This window comes from Passer domesticus, chromosome 2 (genome assembly GCF_036417665.1).
Source record: "Passer domesticus isolate bPasDom1 chromosome 2, bPasDom1.hap1, whole genome shotgun sequence".
NCBI classification, from domain to species: domain Eukaryota; kingdom Metazoa; phylum Chordata; class Aves; order Passeriformes; family Passeridae; genus Passer; species Passer domesticus.
The window spans coordinates 62,473,704-62,491,386 of record NC_087475.1 but is presented as its reverse complement, the minus strand read 5'-3'; the positions used below and the strand labels follow the sequence as shown (position 1 = coordinate 62,491,386).

Here is a 17,683-nt window from a genome sequence, read left to right as displayed (position 1 = left end):
AAGTATTGAGGCAGCTCCCCCTAGAGCTCCCCAGCCCAGCAAGGCAGACAGCATGAACTTACACAAATTCTATCACTAACAAAACAGAGCAGAGACCCAGTTTACACACCAAGTTTTCTTCCCCTTATCCCTACTGAAGTGAGAAAGATGGTCTTCTTTAGAAACACGATGGGGACAAGAAAATTACACCATCCCCAACTCTTATTTTAATCCCTGTGAGCAACCTCATCATCCTTCCACAAACTTACATCAAAACCTGCACTCACATGTGTGCATCACCAAAGAACATCCAGATCTCAGTCCCTTTCCAGTCCTGTTCTGTTACAATAGGAAAACTCAACACTTGATCACAACTAAAAAACACTGCTCCAGTACTGCACTTCTAGCAGAAGGAGCCATTTGATGTTTCAAAGTATACAAAACATCCACAAAACCCCCATGTACATGGGAAGGAAAAGGTCATCTGACTCCTAAATGACGTATCCTTCCTGGCTTAAAACTCCTAAACAGCAATTCAAATCCAGAAATTAGGTTATGCACTTCTTTCTGTAGACATGCTTATTATCAGAGATGTTCAAATTTTTTTTTTAATTCAGCTCAGTCAAGGCAATCCAGTGGCATCAAACCAAGCTATGATATCTTTTTTAAAAAAAAAAATAAAACCTAGTTTTGTACCTAACAGGAAAAATGTTCAATGCCACTTAACCAAGACCTTCACAAATACCCTTTCACAAGTTTCTGTGAACACTGTCTAAAATTCCCTTATTTCAGGTGTGCCAGTTCTCAGTTCTAGCATCTTTCACTTTCCCTGATTATCCCTCAGAACACCAAGTTTGCCTGTAATAGAACTGAGCACAAGGCACACAACAATTATTTGGAGAAAGACTCAAAGTGCATAGGAAGAGACATTCCCCTCTCCCTTCTGTTCTGCCAGAATATTGCACATGAGATTATCAACATTTTAATGAGACAAAAAAACCTCTCTGATCACATTTATGCCTACATCTCCCTGGAGTGAGGGGAGTAAAAACCTGGACAGGATGTCTCTTCCCTGGGACACTCCAGCATCACTGTCAACACTTTAAACTGAAACAAAAAATACTGGCAAAACTAAGAGGAACCTGGCACAGTTGTTACCTGCAGCTACACAAACCACTGCAGAATAAATGAACATTTACATGACCAAAAGCACCCAAGAATTCTTACTGGAATGTAGTACTGAAATGATCATGGTGTGAACTCAGAGTTGTGCTTTACAATTACCATCCAGTAACACCCAGATCCTCTACACTTTTTCCAAGTATTTTCTTTAATCTCTGTCTCTAAAGCAATCCACCTGCAAAACAAAGCACCACAGTACCTCTGTTTCTCCTGTGTACTTTCCCCATCTGGCAACAGCCCAACAGCCAGTTCAGAGCTCCAGTGCACACCCTGGTTCTGGAAAGCAACTGTCTGGCCATCTGCTGTCTCTAACACAGTCTTTCATCCAACCCTGGCCTTCAGTATTTTACTGCTCACCTACTTCACCAACTTCACCTTCTTCAATTTCCATCACTTTTTAATTATTAGTACTTTTAAATCTTTTGGATCACTAGGTCTCTGTCATATTTGGCTGAATATTGGACAACCTACACAAATACCATAGTGTTTGCATTGACCTATTTTCACAAAAATCTGCAGACACATCCCACCTTCAAAAAAATCTTAAAAAGAACTGTTTGATGTTATAATAGACATTTTAGTACAGCTCCACTTCCCACTTTCTGGTTCACCTTACCCTTTTCATTAACTGGGTTGTGAGGTTCTGTAGTGTATTCACAGTGTATGTCTTGATAAGGTGCATAGCTTTAGAAAGGCATTGTTTAAACTTCGTCAAATATACAGGATAGTCTTTAAAATTTGGCTGAAAGAAAGAAAAATAAATAATTTTAAATAGTAACAGTAAGAGTCAAAAATATCAAAACTTAAAATACTCACATAACTAGCTAGCTTGTACAAAACTAAAAGCAGTATTTTACAAAAATTAAGCAGAATAACAAGTATATTCAATAAAAATTTTCTACATTTATAAAGCACCATCCTTAACTTCTTCCTGTATTTTGGAAAGAAAACTTTTTATAGGAAAAAAAAACCACTACAAAAGTATGAACCCACAGTTGTGACAATTTAACCAAAAATACAGAATGACTTACATGTGATGAAATATATGCAATACAATCATCAAGCTTAGCCAGCATGGGAATGAATCCTTCACTGTTCACGGACAGCGTAGGGGAATTCAATTTCTTTGGAAAACAAGACAAAGCATCATTGTAAGGAACCTAAGCACATTACTGTTGGTGACTAAGTTCAACAGACCGCTACACTTTCATTTTCTAAGACTATTAACAACAAAATAATACTTACAGTGTTGATATTTTCCAACTCATTAAAATAAGAAAGTTTCTGCTGGATGTTTTCAGCCAGGTCAACAAGTTCTGACTATTAAAGAAACAATAAATAAAATAAAATCATTAACCTACTAAGTAGCTTAAATACATATATGTATACACATGTGTGTATAAAATTATTAAGCCTCCCTTTCAGCTCTCAGCACACACCACTGTTAAATAGCTCCAAGTAAATTGCAACTGATTAAGTCCAACAAAAGATGCAGAATACAGCAGTGCTCTCTTGCTCTTTTACCAGAGACTGACACACTATTTTCAGTAGTGTATTTAAAATAATATATACTACAGGTTTGTCAGTATCCCACAGACAATGCTGCCATACAAACAGCAGTGCTGCCATCAGTATTATGGAGAATTGTAAAAATCCTGTATCTCAGGATTGGAGTCTTAAGTTCTCTCCTATCTAGTCTGACTATGAAAAAAAAAATATTCATTGTATCACTGTTGCAGCAGTTTGTCAGGAAAAAGAAAGCATCTGGGAAATGAGCTCCCAACTTTAAGGATCTTGCAGTAAGCAGCTCAAAATACTTCTGCAAATGATATGAATTACTGATTCCAATGCAGTTTGCACTTGTCAGGCAACACTTACAAAAACTGCCCTCAACTCACTTTCTTCATTGAGGCATATATTGACACATACTGAGTATTTGACTGCAGAGCCTGACACCCCAGTTGCAGATGAAACACTCCCAAAAAATTAGGTCCAAAGCAAATGGATGTATTGTTACCACAGCTCACGTGTTTTCCCAGCCCAAGAAAAACAAACTGTCATTTAAGATGTCTTAGCAGTTCCCAGTAATCCTTCCATCAAAGATTACCTGCTCTTTCAAAAGCTGTTCACAGGCCTCGTGCAGCGTTCCTGTCTTTGTGGACACAAAAAGATACTGTTTTTGCAGTGACTCCAGGTGCTGAAGGGCACTATTCACATCATTCAAGATAGCATCACACTGCTCCTGAAAGCCAGACAAGTAATCCCTCATCTGTCTAGAAAAAAGAGAATCAACAGATAACAGAAGTAAAATTTCCCTTTCTGCTTTTCCAAATCCAGCTGCCTGCAGGGACACCACCACCACTTTTCTCCTTCTAAGAATAGGAGATCACTCGCATCAAGCAAGAGTGCACAATAAGCAGATGTTTCATCATCTCAGAAATAACAGAGCTGAAGGGTCTGGAATACCCACTCCATTTCCCTGACATTCCTTACAGCAAGCCTACCTAGAAAGCAGCAGCTTGCACCACAGCTGGTCTGGAGGTGTGAATAGTCTAAATGGGCAGCACAAACACAATGACTTCTGCAAGCAGCCAAATTCTACCTGCCTTGCTCCCAAACAGCAGTGTTAATTTGGGTCTCTTCTACATAATTTTCACTTTCCATTTAGAAATTACTTTTTCTCTCCTGAAGTAGCTGAAATTATCTAGAGGATTTAAAACTTACTGTGAGGACTGAAAGAGGCTTAGATGAAATAGATCCAGTGTCTAATGTCACCAGATTTGTCCAAGGCTCAATGCAGACAAAAACTCTACATGACAACTAAATGTTATGTCAAGCATTCAGCTTATCTAAAGCATATTAAAAATTAATTATTCTTGGATGTCAGCTAAAACTTCAGAGTTCTACTTTACCATGTACAAAGATGCAAGTAATGCAATTCCCTGTATTCATGCACATCAGGCAAAGAAATCATTCATTTTCCTTCTGCGCCTTTGGCCTCCTGCAGACAGTAGCATACTGCTCATTCTGCAAACCACTGTGCATCCATGGCACACGTGAGCACCTGTGTGCACCATTACAAACATGTCAACTGACAAAGTGCAAGCCTGCTACTCCTTTTAGGTTCTTAACGATCAGATCAAGCATCAGTTTATGCTTCACCCTCTGCTTTTAAGAAAAGTCATGTCCTCAAATGTCAGAGCAAAAGAGAAAGAAACAGCCCAAAGAAAAGCAGAGGAAAAACAGAAGAGGGAATACAGCAGGCATCTCCTTGTGGCCAAGGACAAGTTTGTGAAGTCTCAAAACAGAAGCCAGTTTCTATAAAGGCCACGAGCAGATCTAGCTAAGTCATTCAGCTGTACTTCAGATTCCCAAGGAGTAACTGTCAAAGTCAGTGGGAAGTGTTTCTTCTGAGCCTGATGGGAAAGTCAGTTCCACAAAAACAGATGAAATGGCAAGACTCAAAACTGGAGTTGAGCAAAGTGTCAAGGAATGCAGGGAATGCAGATACAGAACGACAACCACAGCCACAGTCTGAACCAAATGGTGAGGACAGAAATGACCACCAGCCACATCTGCTTACACAGTCCCGCCCTCAGAGGAAGCCATTCCAATAGCAGCAGCAATTGAAAAATCATAGGAAAGTTCTTAGAATGCCTTTGTTTACAGCCCTGTCTGTAAGCCAAAACTAATTCCCACCTGTCTAAAATACAGTGGGCAGTTCAGAAGGAAATCTGCTTCCTCTTTAACTGCTCTGCCACCTGGGCAATGGCCTTTGGGAGTGAGGCACAGAGCCTTGGAAAGCCTCAGCTGCTGCACACATTCCCCCGCTCCCCAGCAGCTGAATGTGAACACGTGGTAACATTAATGGACAAGATGAAGTCCTTCAAGGGTGGAACTGCTTACAGTGAAAAGAACTGAGGAAGAGCACGTACCTATACTTGGCACCTTCATCTTGATCCATCTGTGTTTGCACCTGAGCAAACCAGGAGAAGAACTAGAAGAGATTTTATGGTGTGAACAATATAGATATCACATGCAATCAATTAAAAAAAAATCAAATCTATGATCTATGAAATGAAGATGAGCTTTTGTTAAAAACAGAGCTGTTTCAGGATTCAGTTATTAATCTAGAAAACTAATTCCTCACTGTGGGTCCCTTCCAACTGAAGTACTCCATTCTATTCCTTCCTGAGTTAAAATGGTGAAGACTGGATTTCATCTGGCTTTATTTGCATGAGAACAAAGGCATCACAATAGATAGTGGGGGTTCTTCTACTTCAAGAGCAACACCACTTTACTGAAGGGGTGCCTTATTCTCACATTAAATTCCACTCCAAATGCAAAAAGTACCTGTCACTTCAGAGCTAAGACTTCAGTGCTGTTTTCCCCCCAAGTTCCTCTTTATGCATCTTGCAAACAGGCCAAAAGGTTTAGCACACCCACCAAAAGCTAGGTGAGACACACAGAAACTAACAGAATTCCCTGAAGATTACTGCGTCTTGGAGGTCATTCACTTACCTGCTGTGCTGTTTCAATTCTTTCATCCTCCATCCCTAGTGCTGCAAATCCCTTCAAAAGGACATCCTCAGTGGATTCTGGCACGGCAGCTGTCAGCAGAACAGGCAGCGACTGGGACGTCAGGCTGCACAAGTCCTCAATGGGCAGCTGCTCACAAAACACCACAAACAGTGGTCAGGTAACTCACTGAGAATCCCCTCACACTGAAGCACAGGTATAAAGCAACCCAAAGCAGTAAGATGAGAAAATTACAGGCTTCTACTTTTGAAGAAAAAAATGCAACAGACATTTTACCTATCAATATGACAATGGCAGAATCATTAAGTTTAGAGGAAACCTCTGAGATCACTGAGTCCAACCATTACACCAACAACTACAACATCCATACATTTAGAAACACCACACAGGAACTGTCAGGGTTTTTTTGCCAGACATTCAAGGAAAATTCAAGACTGCTGCCATAGTTTATTCAGAAGACAAAAAATAGCTCTGCTGAACTGGATTTTTTTTTGCCACAATTATTTTGTTTAAGCAAGAAAAACATGGAAAAAAATAACTTGAGATCATTTGTATTTAAGGATGACCAGAGACTATTAATTAGCCTATATGCAATAAATTAATTTAAGAAGAAAAATACTATTATATACACTTAACTAATATAATACCCTCTTCAATTACATGATGATGAATTGTATGTTTTCTGAGAACATCAGTAGGATAAAACCAGAAAACACTGCTTAACTGCAAGTTGGTATCTCTCTAGAAAACAACTTGCTTAGTAAAATATTCCCTGCCTGGTAACATTAGTCCAAAAAAAAAAAGAGCCATCAATATTTCAACAATTCATACATTGTCCAGCTTACACACACCTCTCCAGCCTGGCCCCCAAAACAGGGCTGACCCCAGCAGGGGAGCCAGCGTTCCTCGGGTGTCTAATGCAGAGGGAAAGGTGAATCCATCAGAGCCTGCTGCTTCGGGACAGCTGAGACAACACTGTCCCAGCTCTCTGAAGAACTGTGTCTTGCTTTGCTGCTGTCCTCACTGGCACACACAGTACCTGCCTTGTTGCAAAGCTGGTTTAGATCTTTAAGAACACCCTCTGACAGCAGGACATCCTGCTACAATCACTTTGGATGCCTGCCAATATTTACTTTTTGCATTCTGCTTACACAAAAAAAAAAGAAACCAGGAAGGATTAAATGAAACAGGTGTATTTGAGGAAGGAATTGCTTTACACTCTCTCTTTTGCAGCTCTGAGCTTTCAGACACTTGCTGAGAGCAAGCTTTGCTGACTTTATGGCACCATATCTTACACTACGATCCTGTTTAAACACAAAGCCCCTCCTGAAAAGTGCACTTAGGAACACTTAGGAGACCAATCCCTTGCAGACAAGGGAGTGTTCATAAATAATCACCTTGTCAGAGTTTGGAATTTTACACCGTGGGAGACCATGTCCTCTTTGGTGCTGGAAAATTATTAAGCTTTTTATCCCTATTCCTGGCTTTCCTCAGTTCGTTCGAGAGCCTGCAATTCGTACCAGGAAACAACGCTGGCGCCAGCAGCAACGCATCAGTAAGGATCAGTTTAAGAGGACCAAGAGAATGAACTCCACGACTAAAGTTCCCAACCTCCGCAGGACAAATGCCGGCGGGCTGAGGGCAGCAGCGAGGGCGGGCAGCGAAAGCCCGTGCATTCCCAGGGGAAAGCCGCCCAACAACCCCTGCCAGACAGGGCGGCGGGAGGCTCCTGGGGAGGGCTCCCGGAGGATCGAGCGCTCCCGGGCGCGGCTGCGGGCGCCACGCAGAGCCGAGGGGCGGCGGAGCCCTCAGCCCGGCCGGCGCGGCCCCGCAGGCCCGGCGACGTGGCACCGCGGCCGCTCCCGCCCCGGCTCCCGCCCCCCGGGCCGGGCAGCGCCGCCGCCTCACCTCGGCCGGCACCGGCAGGTTCTCGGCCGCCGCCTTCAGCTCCAGCACCGAGTCGGTCTGGCGGTCGCTGAGCGGCGCGGTGGGCTGCGGGCGGCGGTCCCAGAGGCTGAGGCGGTCCCGCAGGTCCCTGCCCGCGGGCGGCGGCTCGGCGGGCGGCGGCTCCAGCATGCTGCCGGCGGCGGGACGGGCGGGCGGCCGGGACGGGCCGGGAGCGGCGCCCGGAGCGCGGCGGAACGCCGGGAGCGGGGCGGCGCTTCCGGGGGAGGCTCGGAGCGCGCCGCGCCGCGTCGCGTGGCAGCGGCGTCACGGGCACGGGGCAGAGGAGTGCGTCACGAGGGGCGGCCGGGCGGGATGGCGCCCCCTGGCGCCTGGGAGGATCCACAGGACCACAGACGGGCCTGGGAAAGAGCTGGGAGCGCCCGGGATAACCTGTGACCAAACAGCACCGTGGCACTGAGGGCCACGTCCAGTCATTCCTGAAATAAATGGGCAGGAGATCTTTCTCCTTTTTTAATGCCTTTATTAAGAAGAATCAGCTCAGGTGGGGAGAAATCGACGGGTCGCGCCCACACTGCCGCTGCTCCTAGGAGTGGCACGGAGAAGGAGGGTGATGCAGCTTTGTCCGCTGGTCTGCAGGCAGAGCTGGGGATTCTGTCCTCACGGGAGAGTCGTAGATTCCTGCTTGTTTGTTTAACAACCCGGGGTGTCTCTTTAATCAGTATCTTTAGGTTAGGGTGAGAAACAAAATGGGTCTAAGCAGGTACGGGACTACACTCCCATCCTTAGACGTCACTTAAGTCACTTGTTGGCTCGTGATTTTAGGGGTTTTTCTTGTAAAAACTGTAAAACTGTAAAAATTCAGGGCGCAATGCATTTCTCATTTGCATGCTGGCTCTGGTGTCACTGCCCATTCTCTTTACCTTGGAGGGTCTGTCCTGGTGTTTTCTTGGCAAGCGGCCAGCATCAGGGAAACAATAGTTAATCACCGACCATTAACAGGTAATTAAGGAGCCCCTCTCCGGCAGTGAAACCAAAGAGGTCTGACTTGTTTCTAACTCTGAAACTCAAAAAAAATACAACTTTCTATTCATAACAATTCCTTAAATACCTCCAGCGACAGTGACTCCACCCTTTCTGCGAAGAATCTGCCCCTGCTGTCCAACCCAACCCTCCCCTGGTGCAGCTTGAGGCTTTGGCCTCCTGTCCTGTCGCTGGTTTCCAGGGAGAAGAGACCAATCCCACCTGGCTGCACCCTCCTTTCAGGCAGTTCTAGGAGTGGTAAAGTCCCTCCTGAGCCTCCCTTTCCAAAAGCAGCTTGACCACCCCCAGCTCTCCCAGGCCTTGTGCTCCAGACCCTTCCCCAGCTCCACTGCCCTTTCCCAGACACACTCCAGCACCTCAACGTCCTTCCCAAACGGTGGGGCCCAGAACGGGACACAGCACTTGAGAAGCAACTCCACCAGTGCCAGGCCCAGGCTGACAATCCCTGCCCTGCTCCTGCTGGCCACACGTGCTGATCCAGGCCAGGATGCCATTGGCTTCTCGGGCACCTGGGCACAGCTGGCTCATAGCGCCAGCTGAGATCCTCAACTACTATTTCACTGCTTTGTTGCCTTTGGGATTTAGCAGCCAATTCCAGTCCATCTTGTCCACTATACCTCTGCAGCTTCCCCACAGGTGAACTGGTACCATGCAGTTACTGTCACTCCAAACTGGCAAACTTCTTGACACATTTGAAACTTCAAAACCGAAAGCACTTCTAAGTCATCACACTTTACATTTTAACACTTTTAATAGGCTTGAAAAAGATATATTATACTTACACAGCATACAAAAATATTTACATTTTTTATTAAAGCACAGAAACAGTTTTAAGGGGAAACACTGCACATCAGCATACCCCTATATATAGAAAAATTTTAACCTTAGGAAAGAAAGTGCCTTGTGCATTTAAAAATTCTATTTGTGAATTCAAAATTAGTAATTTTAGGTGATTACAGCAATTTTGATATCGCAATGAAACTTCTTTAAGTGGAATGCATGATTCTATGAAAAATGTGTAAAATACTAACACAAGGCCACAATAATCCAAAGCTATGGATCCTGCTTTGCTGCCCTCTGTAAACACAGAAGATTCATCTTACAATTTGCATCTCATATACTCCTTTTTCCTGGAATTCAACAACAGCACTTAAGAAGGTTGATGTAACTGTTGAGTTAACAGCCCTGAAGTTCTGATATACCTTTAAGCCTAAAGGTAATGCTTATAGGAACTGTGGTTGATTTCTACATCAAGTGTTTCCTTGCATGTAACAGCAACTTGAGCATCTTTGGTATATGAAAGTGTTCACTAGTTCTGGACTTGGGGGTCTTTTTAAAGGAGGAAAGCAGTCTTTATAGCAGATTTGCTTTTGGAGGGGTTGGCTCTTGTCACATAGGCACCACATGACAGGGCCTGACTGCTCAGTAAAAAATTGCTCTGTAAAACAGATAGTAACCAGTAGTCCTTCCCAAGGATGGAAGAGGCATGGAAAGTTTTCTCTGCAAGATCAGCAGATGGGCATGAACTTGTTTGAACTTCATTCCTACTTGCAATTTCCATATGAATATGTTTAAGAAGCACTTACACTGAAATCAAGAATTATACATGGAAGAAAAAAAAAAGAAACTTTCTTCAAGCTGTGCAAAACTGTGAACTGTAGCAACCACACTTGCTAATGAAGCTGGATTATTCCCAGAAAATTATGCAGACATCTCGGGACTTCAAACACAGGAAAGCTTCAAAACCAGAAACAGATTTTATACTGCAGCAGTTATTTTGCCAACCTGAAAGCTAGCAAAGATGTTTTGTGACGCTTCCAGTTAACTGGAAGCTTTAAGCTATTACAACCAAATTGTATACATTTCTGAAAGCAGGAAAAGCCCAACTCCTCAGTTCTGCTTATCTTCCCTTACAGAAATACTTTTTTCCTTTACAGAAATATTTTTCTTTTCCTTCCTTTATGGAAATACAGAAGAAAAAAAACCCTTTTCTTTGACTCTTACAAACACTATGCTTTGAGACTCAGATGCACAAAGTTGCATTGTGGATCTTTACATTCAAGAACAGTGAAACAGTTGACAGAAGGTATTCCACCATGTTTGGTTCAGCCTGAAAAACAGTGCACATCAGTCACTGAATCACGTGCACAAACCATGGATACAGGAGCCAGTTTGCCTTGAAATCCCTTCCAGGTTCTTCTCATTCAGTCTTGCAGTGACCTCTTCCTTTGGCCAGCAGCTCAGACAGTAAAGAGCAAGCACTCAAGACAACTTGCACATTGCTCTAAACTCAGAACATTAAGAGAACTCTGTACACAGCTCAACATGTCAGGCATCCAATTTCTTCAGCTGCTCATATGTCAGAAAGAACTGGCACATGTGATTAAGGAAAATTGTTTCCTGTTCATGCAGTTAAAACTGGTCACTTCACTACTGAAGGTTAGATGCACCTGTGTGCAGCTATGTTCCACTCCTTGTTCCTTCCTTTGCCATGCTGCAGGTTGGTCACATTTTTACACAATACTAGGCAGAACAATGAAACTTGCTTAAAGGCTGGTGATACAAAATACTTTCCCATCCATCTTCCTCAGGATCTTAAACCCAGGACTGAGGAGGCAGTCCTGCAAAAGCTGCCATAAAAATACTGCAGAAGTCTTTAAACATTTAGCTTTGATGGGCTAAAGAAGGTTTGCTTATTGTAAAAAACATTTCTACCAACCCACTTCCCAGGGCTTCTGAAACAAAGCCAAAATTGTGAGACTAAGATAAAAAAAAAGGTTGCATCAGTAACTGCCAACAGTTTCCCCAGTTCTGGAAATAGCCCCCATTCCTAATTCACCTAGTCAACTTTGATTAAAACTAGGCTCATAACAAAGAAACTGGGCAGGTATGAAATTGGAAGAACAGAAAATTATTTTGCAAGGCTATATTTTAGTGTTGACTATGTGTGAATGAAATTCAATCTGACTGGAAGCAGTTGACTAAAAAAAACCTGTAAACTGCACAATTTTCCATTCATACAAAAAGGGAGTATCTGTGCTGATATGACACTTCCCACACTGACTAATTCTGTAAAAAACAATATTTGCTGTTGTATGGCTAACTTAGTCATTTTGCACACCTATGGAAAGGATACAATGATATTCCAAGGACCAAGTCTTAACCAGTTTGGCCAAAAGCCTTTATACAGAGCAAAAAAGCCTTCATTCTTCCATGTCTAGGAAAAAAAAAAGAACAAACTTATGTAATTCTTTATTAGTGAGAAATCCAGACAGCATCTCAGCTAACAAGACTGTACCAGACAAGGGGGTGGCTTAGTTCCTGTAACCTTAATTTATTGTCTGACAGGACAAAGAAATACATTTCATTAGATGTAAACTTGCAGTTGACATCTGACAGCCCCTTGAAATTTGCTGCATGTAAACCTGTAGCTAACATTTGGCAGCCCCTGGAAATATTCCAGTTTGCTTTATGGACTTCAAAAAATTTCCCTGGACAATGTGACTTGGACTGTTCCATCAACAGCTGGACAGCAACAGCTTACTATCCATTCTTCTCCATGTAAAATCCATCATGGTCCCACCTCATACCAAAGTTAGAGACTCCAGAAACCAAATCAAAGTAATCAAAATCAGAGGCTGACCTTGCCTCTGGCTGTATTAGGCTTTCCATTATGCAGTAAGCAACACAGAAAACCATCTGTTTCAGAAGATCTTGTCCTTCAAGGACTGACCTATGAAATTATAATTTCCCGTCAGCCAGACATAGTATAAAGTTGAGCAAGAGAGATTGCTGCTGAGAGCCTTCCTCTCCTCATCCAAGCACCCAAAGAAAGTAAGGCTCTGCAGCAGACATTAACTTCCTTCCTGCCTTTCTGTCAAGACAGTAAATATTTTTCACACTTGAGTGCACTACTGACAGCATAGTCCTTGTAAACATTATGGCAAAAAGCATGTCTAAGTTACTAGGGAAAACAGAACAATTTTGAGTTCCAGAGCAAAAACCATTGCTTGGTGGCAGCAGTTTCTATTTATGATGATACATGAACTACTTACCTGTAACAAGCAATCCAAAGTGCCCTTGTAGGCTGAGTGTCCCCCATGGTTTTGGCTTTTCTGATTCATCATTCGTGTTCTTACAACATCAACTGGGTTGGATGCAAGGGCTCCAGCTAACCCACAAAGAAAACTGGAACTAGTAAAAGAAGGGTTTAATGAAACCTGATCTACCACACAGATGTACAAGAAATTCCCCTTCCCACGAAACACACAGTAATAATGACTGCTTAATTAAATTAAATCAGCTAATGGATGTGAAAAGTTACTTTTCATTTACTAAAAAAACAATTTTGAAAATTTGCTATACAACCCTTATACACATTATGCTTGGAAAGATGTTTGTGCCCCAGGGAATAATATTTGACTGTAAATTTCTTCTAACCTCAATTTGCAGAGTTGAATAATTCATACCACCCACAAAACAAATTTTCACATTGCAAAAGAAAGCTAAATGCAAATGCTAAATAAAATTAGCTTCCATGCTACCATTTGAGATGCTATTAGACTAAAAACTATAAACACATACGAAGTATATGTACACATCTAGACAAGTGATAAAAAAAAATCTAACTACTCCTCTCCCCTATAGCAAGAACTAACCAATCATGAGCTATACAACCAGTTACACAAACTTACAGGAAATGAGTATATACAGTATCTCCCATATGTCCAGACATGATTATGTGCTTCTTGGTAAGGTCATACACTGGCAGCTCTACTCCAACAACAATAGCAGCTCTCTGTGCTGTCAATGATACTCCCTGGCCAAAGAAAGGATATAGCTGAAGTTTAAAGTCAACCTTCATGCACTGTTAGAAAAGCCAACCTCTTATAATACAAAGCAAAACATCACAAATTTGTTAAGAACATTGCAGATTCAAATAAGGCTAATTAGTACAAGTCTTAGATGTATGTGCTCCAAAACCACAAATTATGAAATAACATAAATCACTTCTCCACACATGGCAACTTCAGAGCCTTTATGTTTTTTTTTTTCTCTGTTTAACATCTCAATTCTTGCATCAACAGCTAAAACTTCAAAACCAGTGTTCCTTTGCTGCTGGCTGAAAAACTGACAAAGTAAGGCTCTCCAGTTTTCTGTTCATCCTCAAGAAACTTTATGATAAAAGCATGCTAATAGAAAAACATTCCTATTTTCCAGCTATTTCAAATCAATTATCCATTTTGGCTCTTTAATTGTTATACAATCTTTGACTACAACTGGCCCAAGAGACAAGCTGTAAGACTGAATGTGAGAGTTCCTGAGCTAGAAGAGATGCTCAGCAGCTCCTTCACTTCCAAATATTCTTTAGCATATGTTTTAAAACAGACAGATTGAGAGTTGGCATGCAAAGGGTTGTTGAACTGTTCCTAGAGCCAGTCACCCTAATTGAACCCTACATTTGTCCTCCCTCTCCAAAGTGGCAGCTAATCCTCGCACACAAAGGCTGGCTGTAACCCTTCACCAAAAAGCACTGAGACACCAGCAGTGAAGCAGTCACAAATGACAGACATTACACCCTCCATATTTCTGCTGAGAACACTGCAGGAACACATGACATTCAGTTGAACAAGGAACTGTAGTTGAAGTGTAAGATACAGTTAAAAAAAAAAACTTGCCTTCCATAATCCTTTAGTGCCTTCCTTTTGGTAGATCTCTATGAAGTTGCCCATCATTCCTCCTTGAATTGTTCTACCTTGAGCTTGCATTCTGATCTGAGATTCATTAGAAGATACAATTTAAAAAAATAAATACAACAAAAAAATAAAACTAGATTCAACTATTAAGATACAACTGCAAATAGTAAAATCAATTTCTCTTTAAGTATAAAAGAAAGAGCTGACATTATCACATATCACAACTATAGTGCAAACTTTTGCCTTAACTATCCAAATGCAGCTGCTAATTTTGAAGAAGTATGTGGTAGAATTCTTAGCTGCATTGAGTCACTTCTATTTCTGTATGGGTACACTGCTCCATTTAGATAAGAATGGCAGATGGGTTCTGCAGGATATCCTTTACAGTGTTCTCACAGGAACACGTTGAAATGAAAGGTTAAACAGATTAATGTTTCAGCTACTGAGAACCATGGTCTTCAACTCTGTAGATTTATAAAATCATCCTTACAAACCTGTCAAGGTAACTTTCATATACAAGTTGTCAACAAGTGACTTGGTAAGTGGATATAATTTTAGGAAGTAACTAATTGAAGCTACACTTGAAATACAAGCTTATGTTTGAAATGCCACTACATAACCACACTAGCACTATGAAGGACTAAACTGTTTTTCTGAAACTACTAAAAAGCTTTCTTGACTTCCTTTTTATTAGGAGCAGCTTTGTAAGCCACAAGCTCCACTTTTATAAGATAAACCCATGAACCCTTTCAAGTAACTGACTATGATTAAGCTAACAGATTCTTAAAGAGGTGGTTGTTTCACTAATTCACTTTAAATGACTGATGCTGGAATGCTATTTCCTTGGAACACAGGTTTGCAAAGCCTCTCCACAGTAGTAAGGAATCATAGGGTACAAGTAGCATTCACTGGAACTCTTGCCTCTGAACTGATCTTCACCTATTTTGAGCTCCAGCAACACCCAAGTGTAACAGTGTTACCAAGAAGTACAGATGAAATATGCAGTGTGGCTTCCACACAAACACCACAGCACCAAAGTTTTTCTCCACACTCAAAAACATGTGGATATAACTACCTCCCCAGCCTTCATCTTCCTCATGTATACTTCCAAGCAATTAGTATGGACCCCAAGGAGGTTCCAAGAACTCAGGGTGTTACTGATTCTTTAGAAGTTAGGAGATGAGAACAAATAGGGTTACAAAACAAATCCTATATTCATCAGGAGACAACAAAAACTAAAAGACAAGCTCTACATAATTACCTTTAAGACATCTGTAGGGTTGGCAATAGATGACGAGATTACTCCCGAAAGAACACCGCACAGAACATTCATCATGAGGGTTTCATCTATTTCACAAACAAAGATTTTAGCTGCAGATTTACAAAACTTAAGATGCATTAGGACAGGATGATGCCTCCCCTCATTTAACCAGAGAGAGCCAGTTACAGAAGCCATAAAACCTGCTCTGACAAGTTACCCTTGCTGACTAACTTTGCTGTAACTGTTGTCAGGTGTAAGGAATGTCTTCTTGGTAGACTTGTTGAAATGCTACAGTAAGATACTCAATGGAATTGGCTTTGAGCACATTAGTCCTCAGTTAAATAGAAAATGACCACTCACCTTCTGGATGCTCAACAAACATTCTTTTTAAGCTCTGGTAAGTGCCTATTTTTATAGTTCCATATGAAGCTTGTCGTAGCATTGCCGGTGCAATCCTGTGAAAACAAGCAGGAATAATGTCTATGCTCCAGAGCTCAAAAACTCATCAGAAAATTCTTCCTAGTGCAGAGATATCTAGCAAAGAAAGGTTTGTTCATTTAAATCAATGTTTTAAGCTTACTATAAACAAAACAGGCTTTGGAGCTTTTTAGATTTTGGTTTTTGTTTTCTTTTTTTTAATACAGCCTGCAAGAACATGAACGAACTCGGAAAGGAATATTACTATTAGACCATGCTTCAACTTGTAACCTATAAAATAGCTGGCAGTCATGTCTGAAATGTAGTTCCCCCACCATCCTGCATGTTTTGAAGAAAACCATGCTCATTTAGAGACAAAGGTAAATCCAGTTTTAATTCTGAGGGATGGAACAACCATAGCAGCACTGTAGAGAATAACCTTATGCTTCGGTATTTTGTTTCATGTATGTTTTGTTCTTTGAATTTGGTTGGTTTTGTTTTTTTTTTAATAGGAAATGCTATGGCAGTGCGCAGCACTGAAGGTATCAAAGCTGAGTCTTCCAACTTCCAGATTAAGGCTAGCCAAATACCTTGCAATCCTGAAGCCCAAAAATTCACATAGAATGGGCTTATACTTTTATCAATAGACTGTTCATAAGCCATTGCTGCAACTCAGTTAACCTTACCCAGAGTATAAGGCTTTCAACCCTTCTTCTCTGCATATTCTGACCAGTGCATGCACCATTCCACGGTAACGGATCTCTTTATATTTGGCATCATTAACTTGACCTTGAACCTGGAGACGTGTTTTGGTCAGATCAATGGGGAAAGTACCTTAAAGGAAAATGAGTGAGAAAATTAATGAAGTACCTACCTAACCAAGGACAACAGAGAATATCATACAAGAAACATCAACATTTATTATATATCATAACATATGAAAATACACCCATGGGAAAGAAGTTTTTCTTACCAAGACTTTCTTTTAAATAAGTGATTCACATTCTATCACCTTGTTTCATCTAAAGGCCTGACAGAGGCCCTGCCTACCTCCTGTGTTCACATTCACTATATTTGCAGACAACACAGCATTGCCATATTGTAAGCAGCCACACTGAACAGGACTTTGCAATGCCAATCAAGCATTGAGTTTGCATGTGTATTCTACCAACACTGTTGAAAAGGATGTCACTGAAGGCAAATTCTGTAGAACATGCTATACAGATTCTGGCCTACTGTCTGAAAAATAAATAACAGCAGTACCTATTCCTGTTACTGCTTTCCTGTAACCTACTGCTATGTTATGTTCAATTCATATTCTCCATGCTTCCCTTATGAAAGGATTCAGAAACTATCCATCCAGGAAAGGACCACCTCAAAATTCCATACTAACCTAAGTACTAACAGGAGCCAGGATTAACTACATCTGTTTAAATGAGCCTTACTGGACAAGCAAAGCTTTCATGAATTGTATGTCTTCCTTAAAAGCTTCTGGCATTATTGGCCATATTCAGTGAAGTCAAATAATGATAGGTTTGAAACTCAAATTTGTACAGATTTCTTTAGTAGAAACCCTTCCCATCCCTGGAACCATTCAAAGTCAAATTGGACAAGTCTTTGAGCAACCTGATCTAATTGAAGATGTCCCTGCTCAAAGCAG

General features: G+C 41.4%; 2 protein-coding genes across 3 annotated transcripts in view; both read right to left on the bottom strand.

The window, feature by feature from the left end:
- The window catches only part of COG3 (component of oligomeric golgi complex 3), a 30,769-nt gene extending 22,892 nt beyond the window's left edge, over positions 1-7,877 (bottom strand). The window contains exons 1-7 of the mRNA XM_064408743.1: positions 7,609-7,877; positions 5,683-5,829; positions 5,097-5,158; positions 3,269-3,434; positions 2,407-2,481; positions 2,193-2,285; positions 1,778-1,903 (exon numbers count right to left, since the gene is read on the bottom strand). Of these exons, the coding sequence (XP_064264813.1) occupies positions 1,778-1,903; positions 2,193-2,285; positions 2,407-2,481; positions 3,269-3,434; positions 5,097-5,158; positions 5,683-5,829; positions 7,609-7,776 (837 nt within the window). The 5' untranslated portion in view covers positions 7,777-7,877. The remainder of the gene's footprint in view (positions 1-1,777; positions 1,904-2,192; positions 2,286-2,406; positions 2,482-3,268; positions 3,435-5,096; positions 5,159-5,682; positions 5,830-7,608) is intronic.
- A 1,504-nt stretch (positions 7,878-9,381) lies between these two features.
- SLC25A30 (solute carrier family 25 member 30) overlaps positions 9,382-17,683 on the bottom strand; it is a 33,971-nt gene continuing 25,669 nt past the window's right edge. For both annotated transcript variants that reach the window (XM_064408738.1, XM_064408737.1), the window contains 8 exons: positions 16,710-16,857; positions 15,967-16,061; positions 15,607-15,692; positions 14,324-14,423; positions 13,344-13,464; positions 12,705-12,843; positions 11,786-11,866; positions 9,382-11,019 (listed from right to left, as the gene is read on the bottom strand). In XM_064408738.1, coding sequence (XP_064264808.1) covers positions 10,978-11,019; positions 11,786-11,866; positions 12,705-12,843; positions 13,344-13,464; positions 14,324-14,423; positions 15,607-15,692; positions 15,967-16,061; positions 16,710-16,857 — 812 coding nt within the window. In that variant the 3' untranslated portion in view covers positions 9,382-10,977. The remainder of the gene's footprint in view (positions 11,020-11,785; positions 11,867-12,704; positions 12,844-13,343; positions 13,465-14,323; positions 14,424-15,606; positions 15,693-15,966; positions 16,062-16,709; positions 16,858-17,683) is intronic.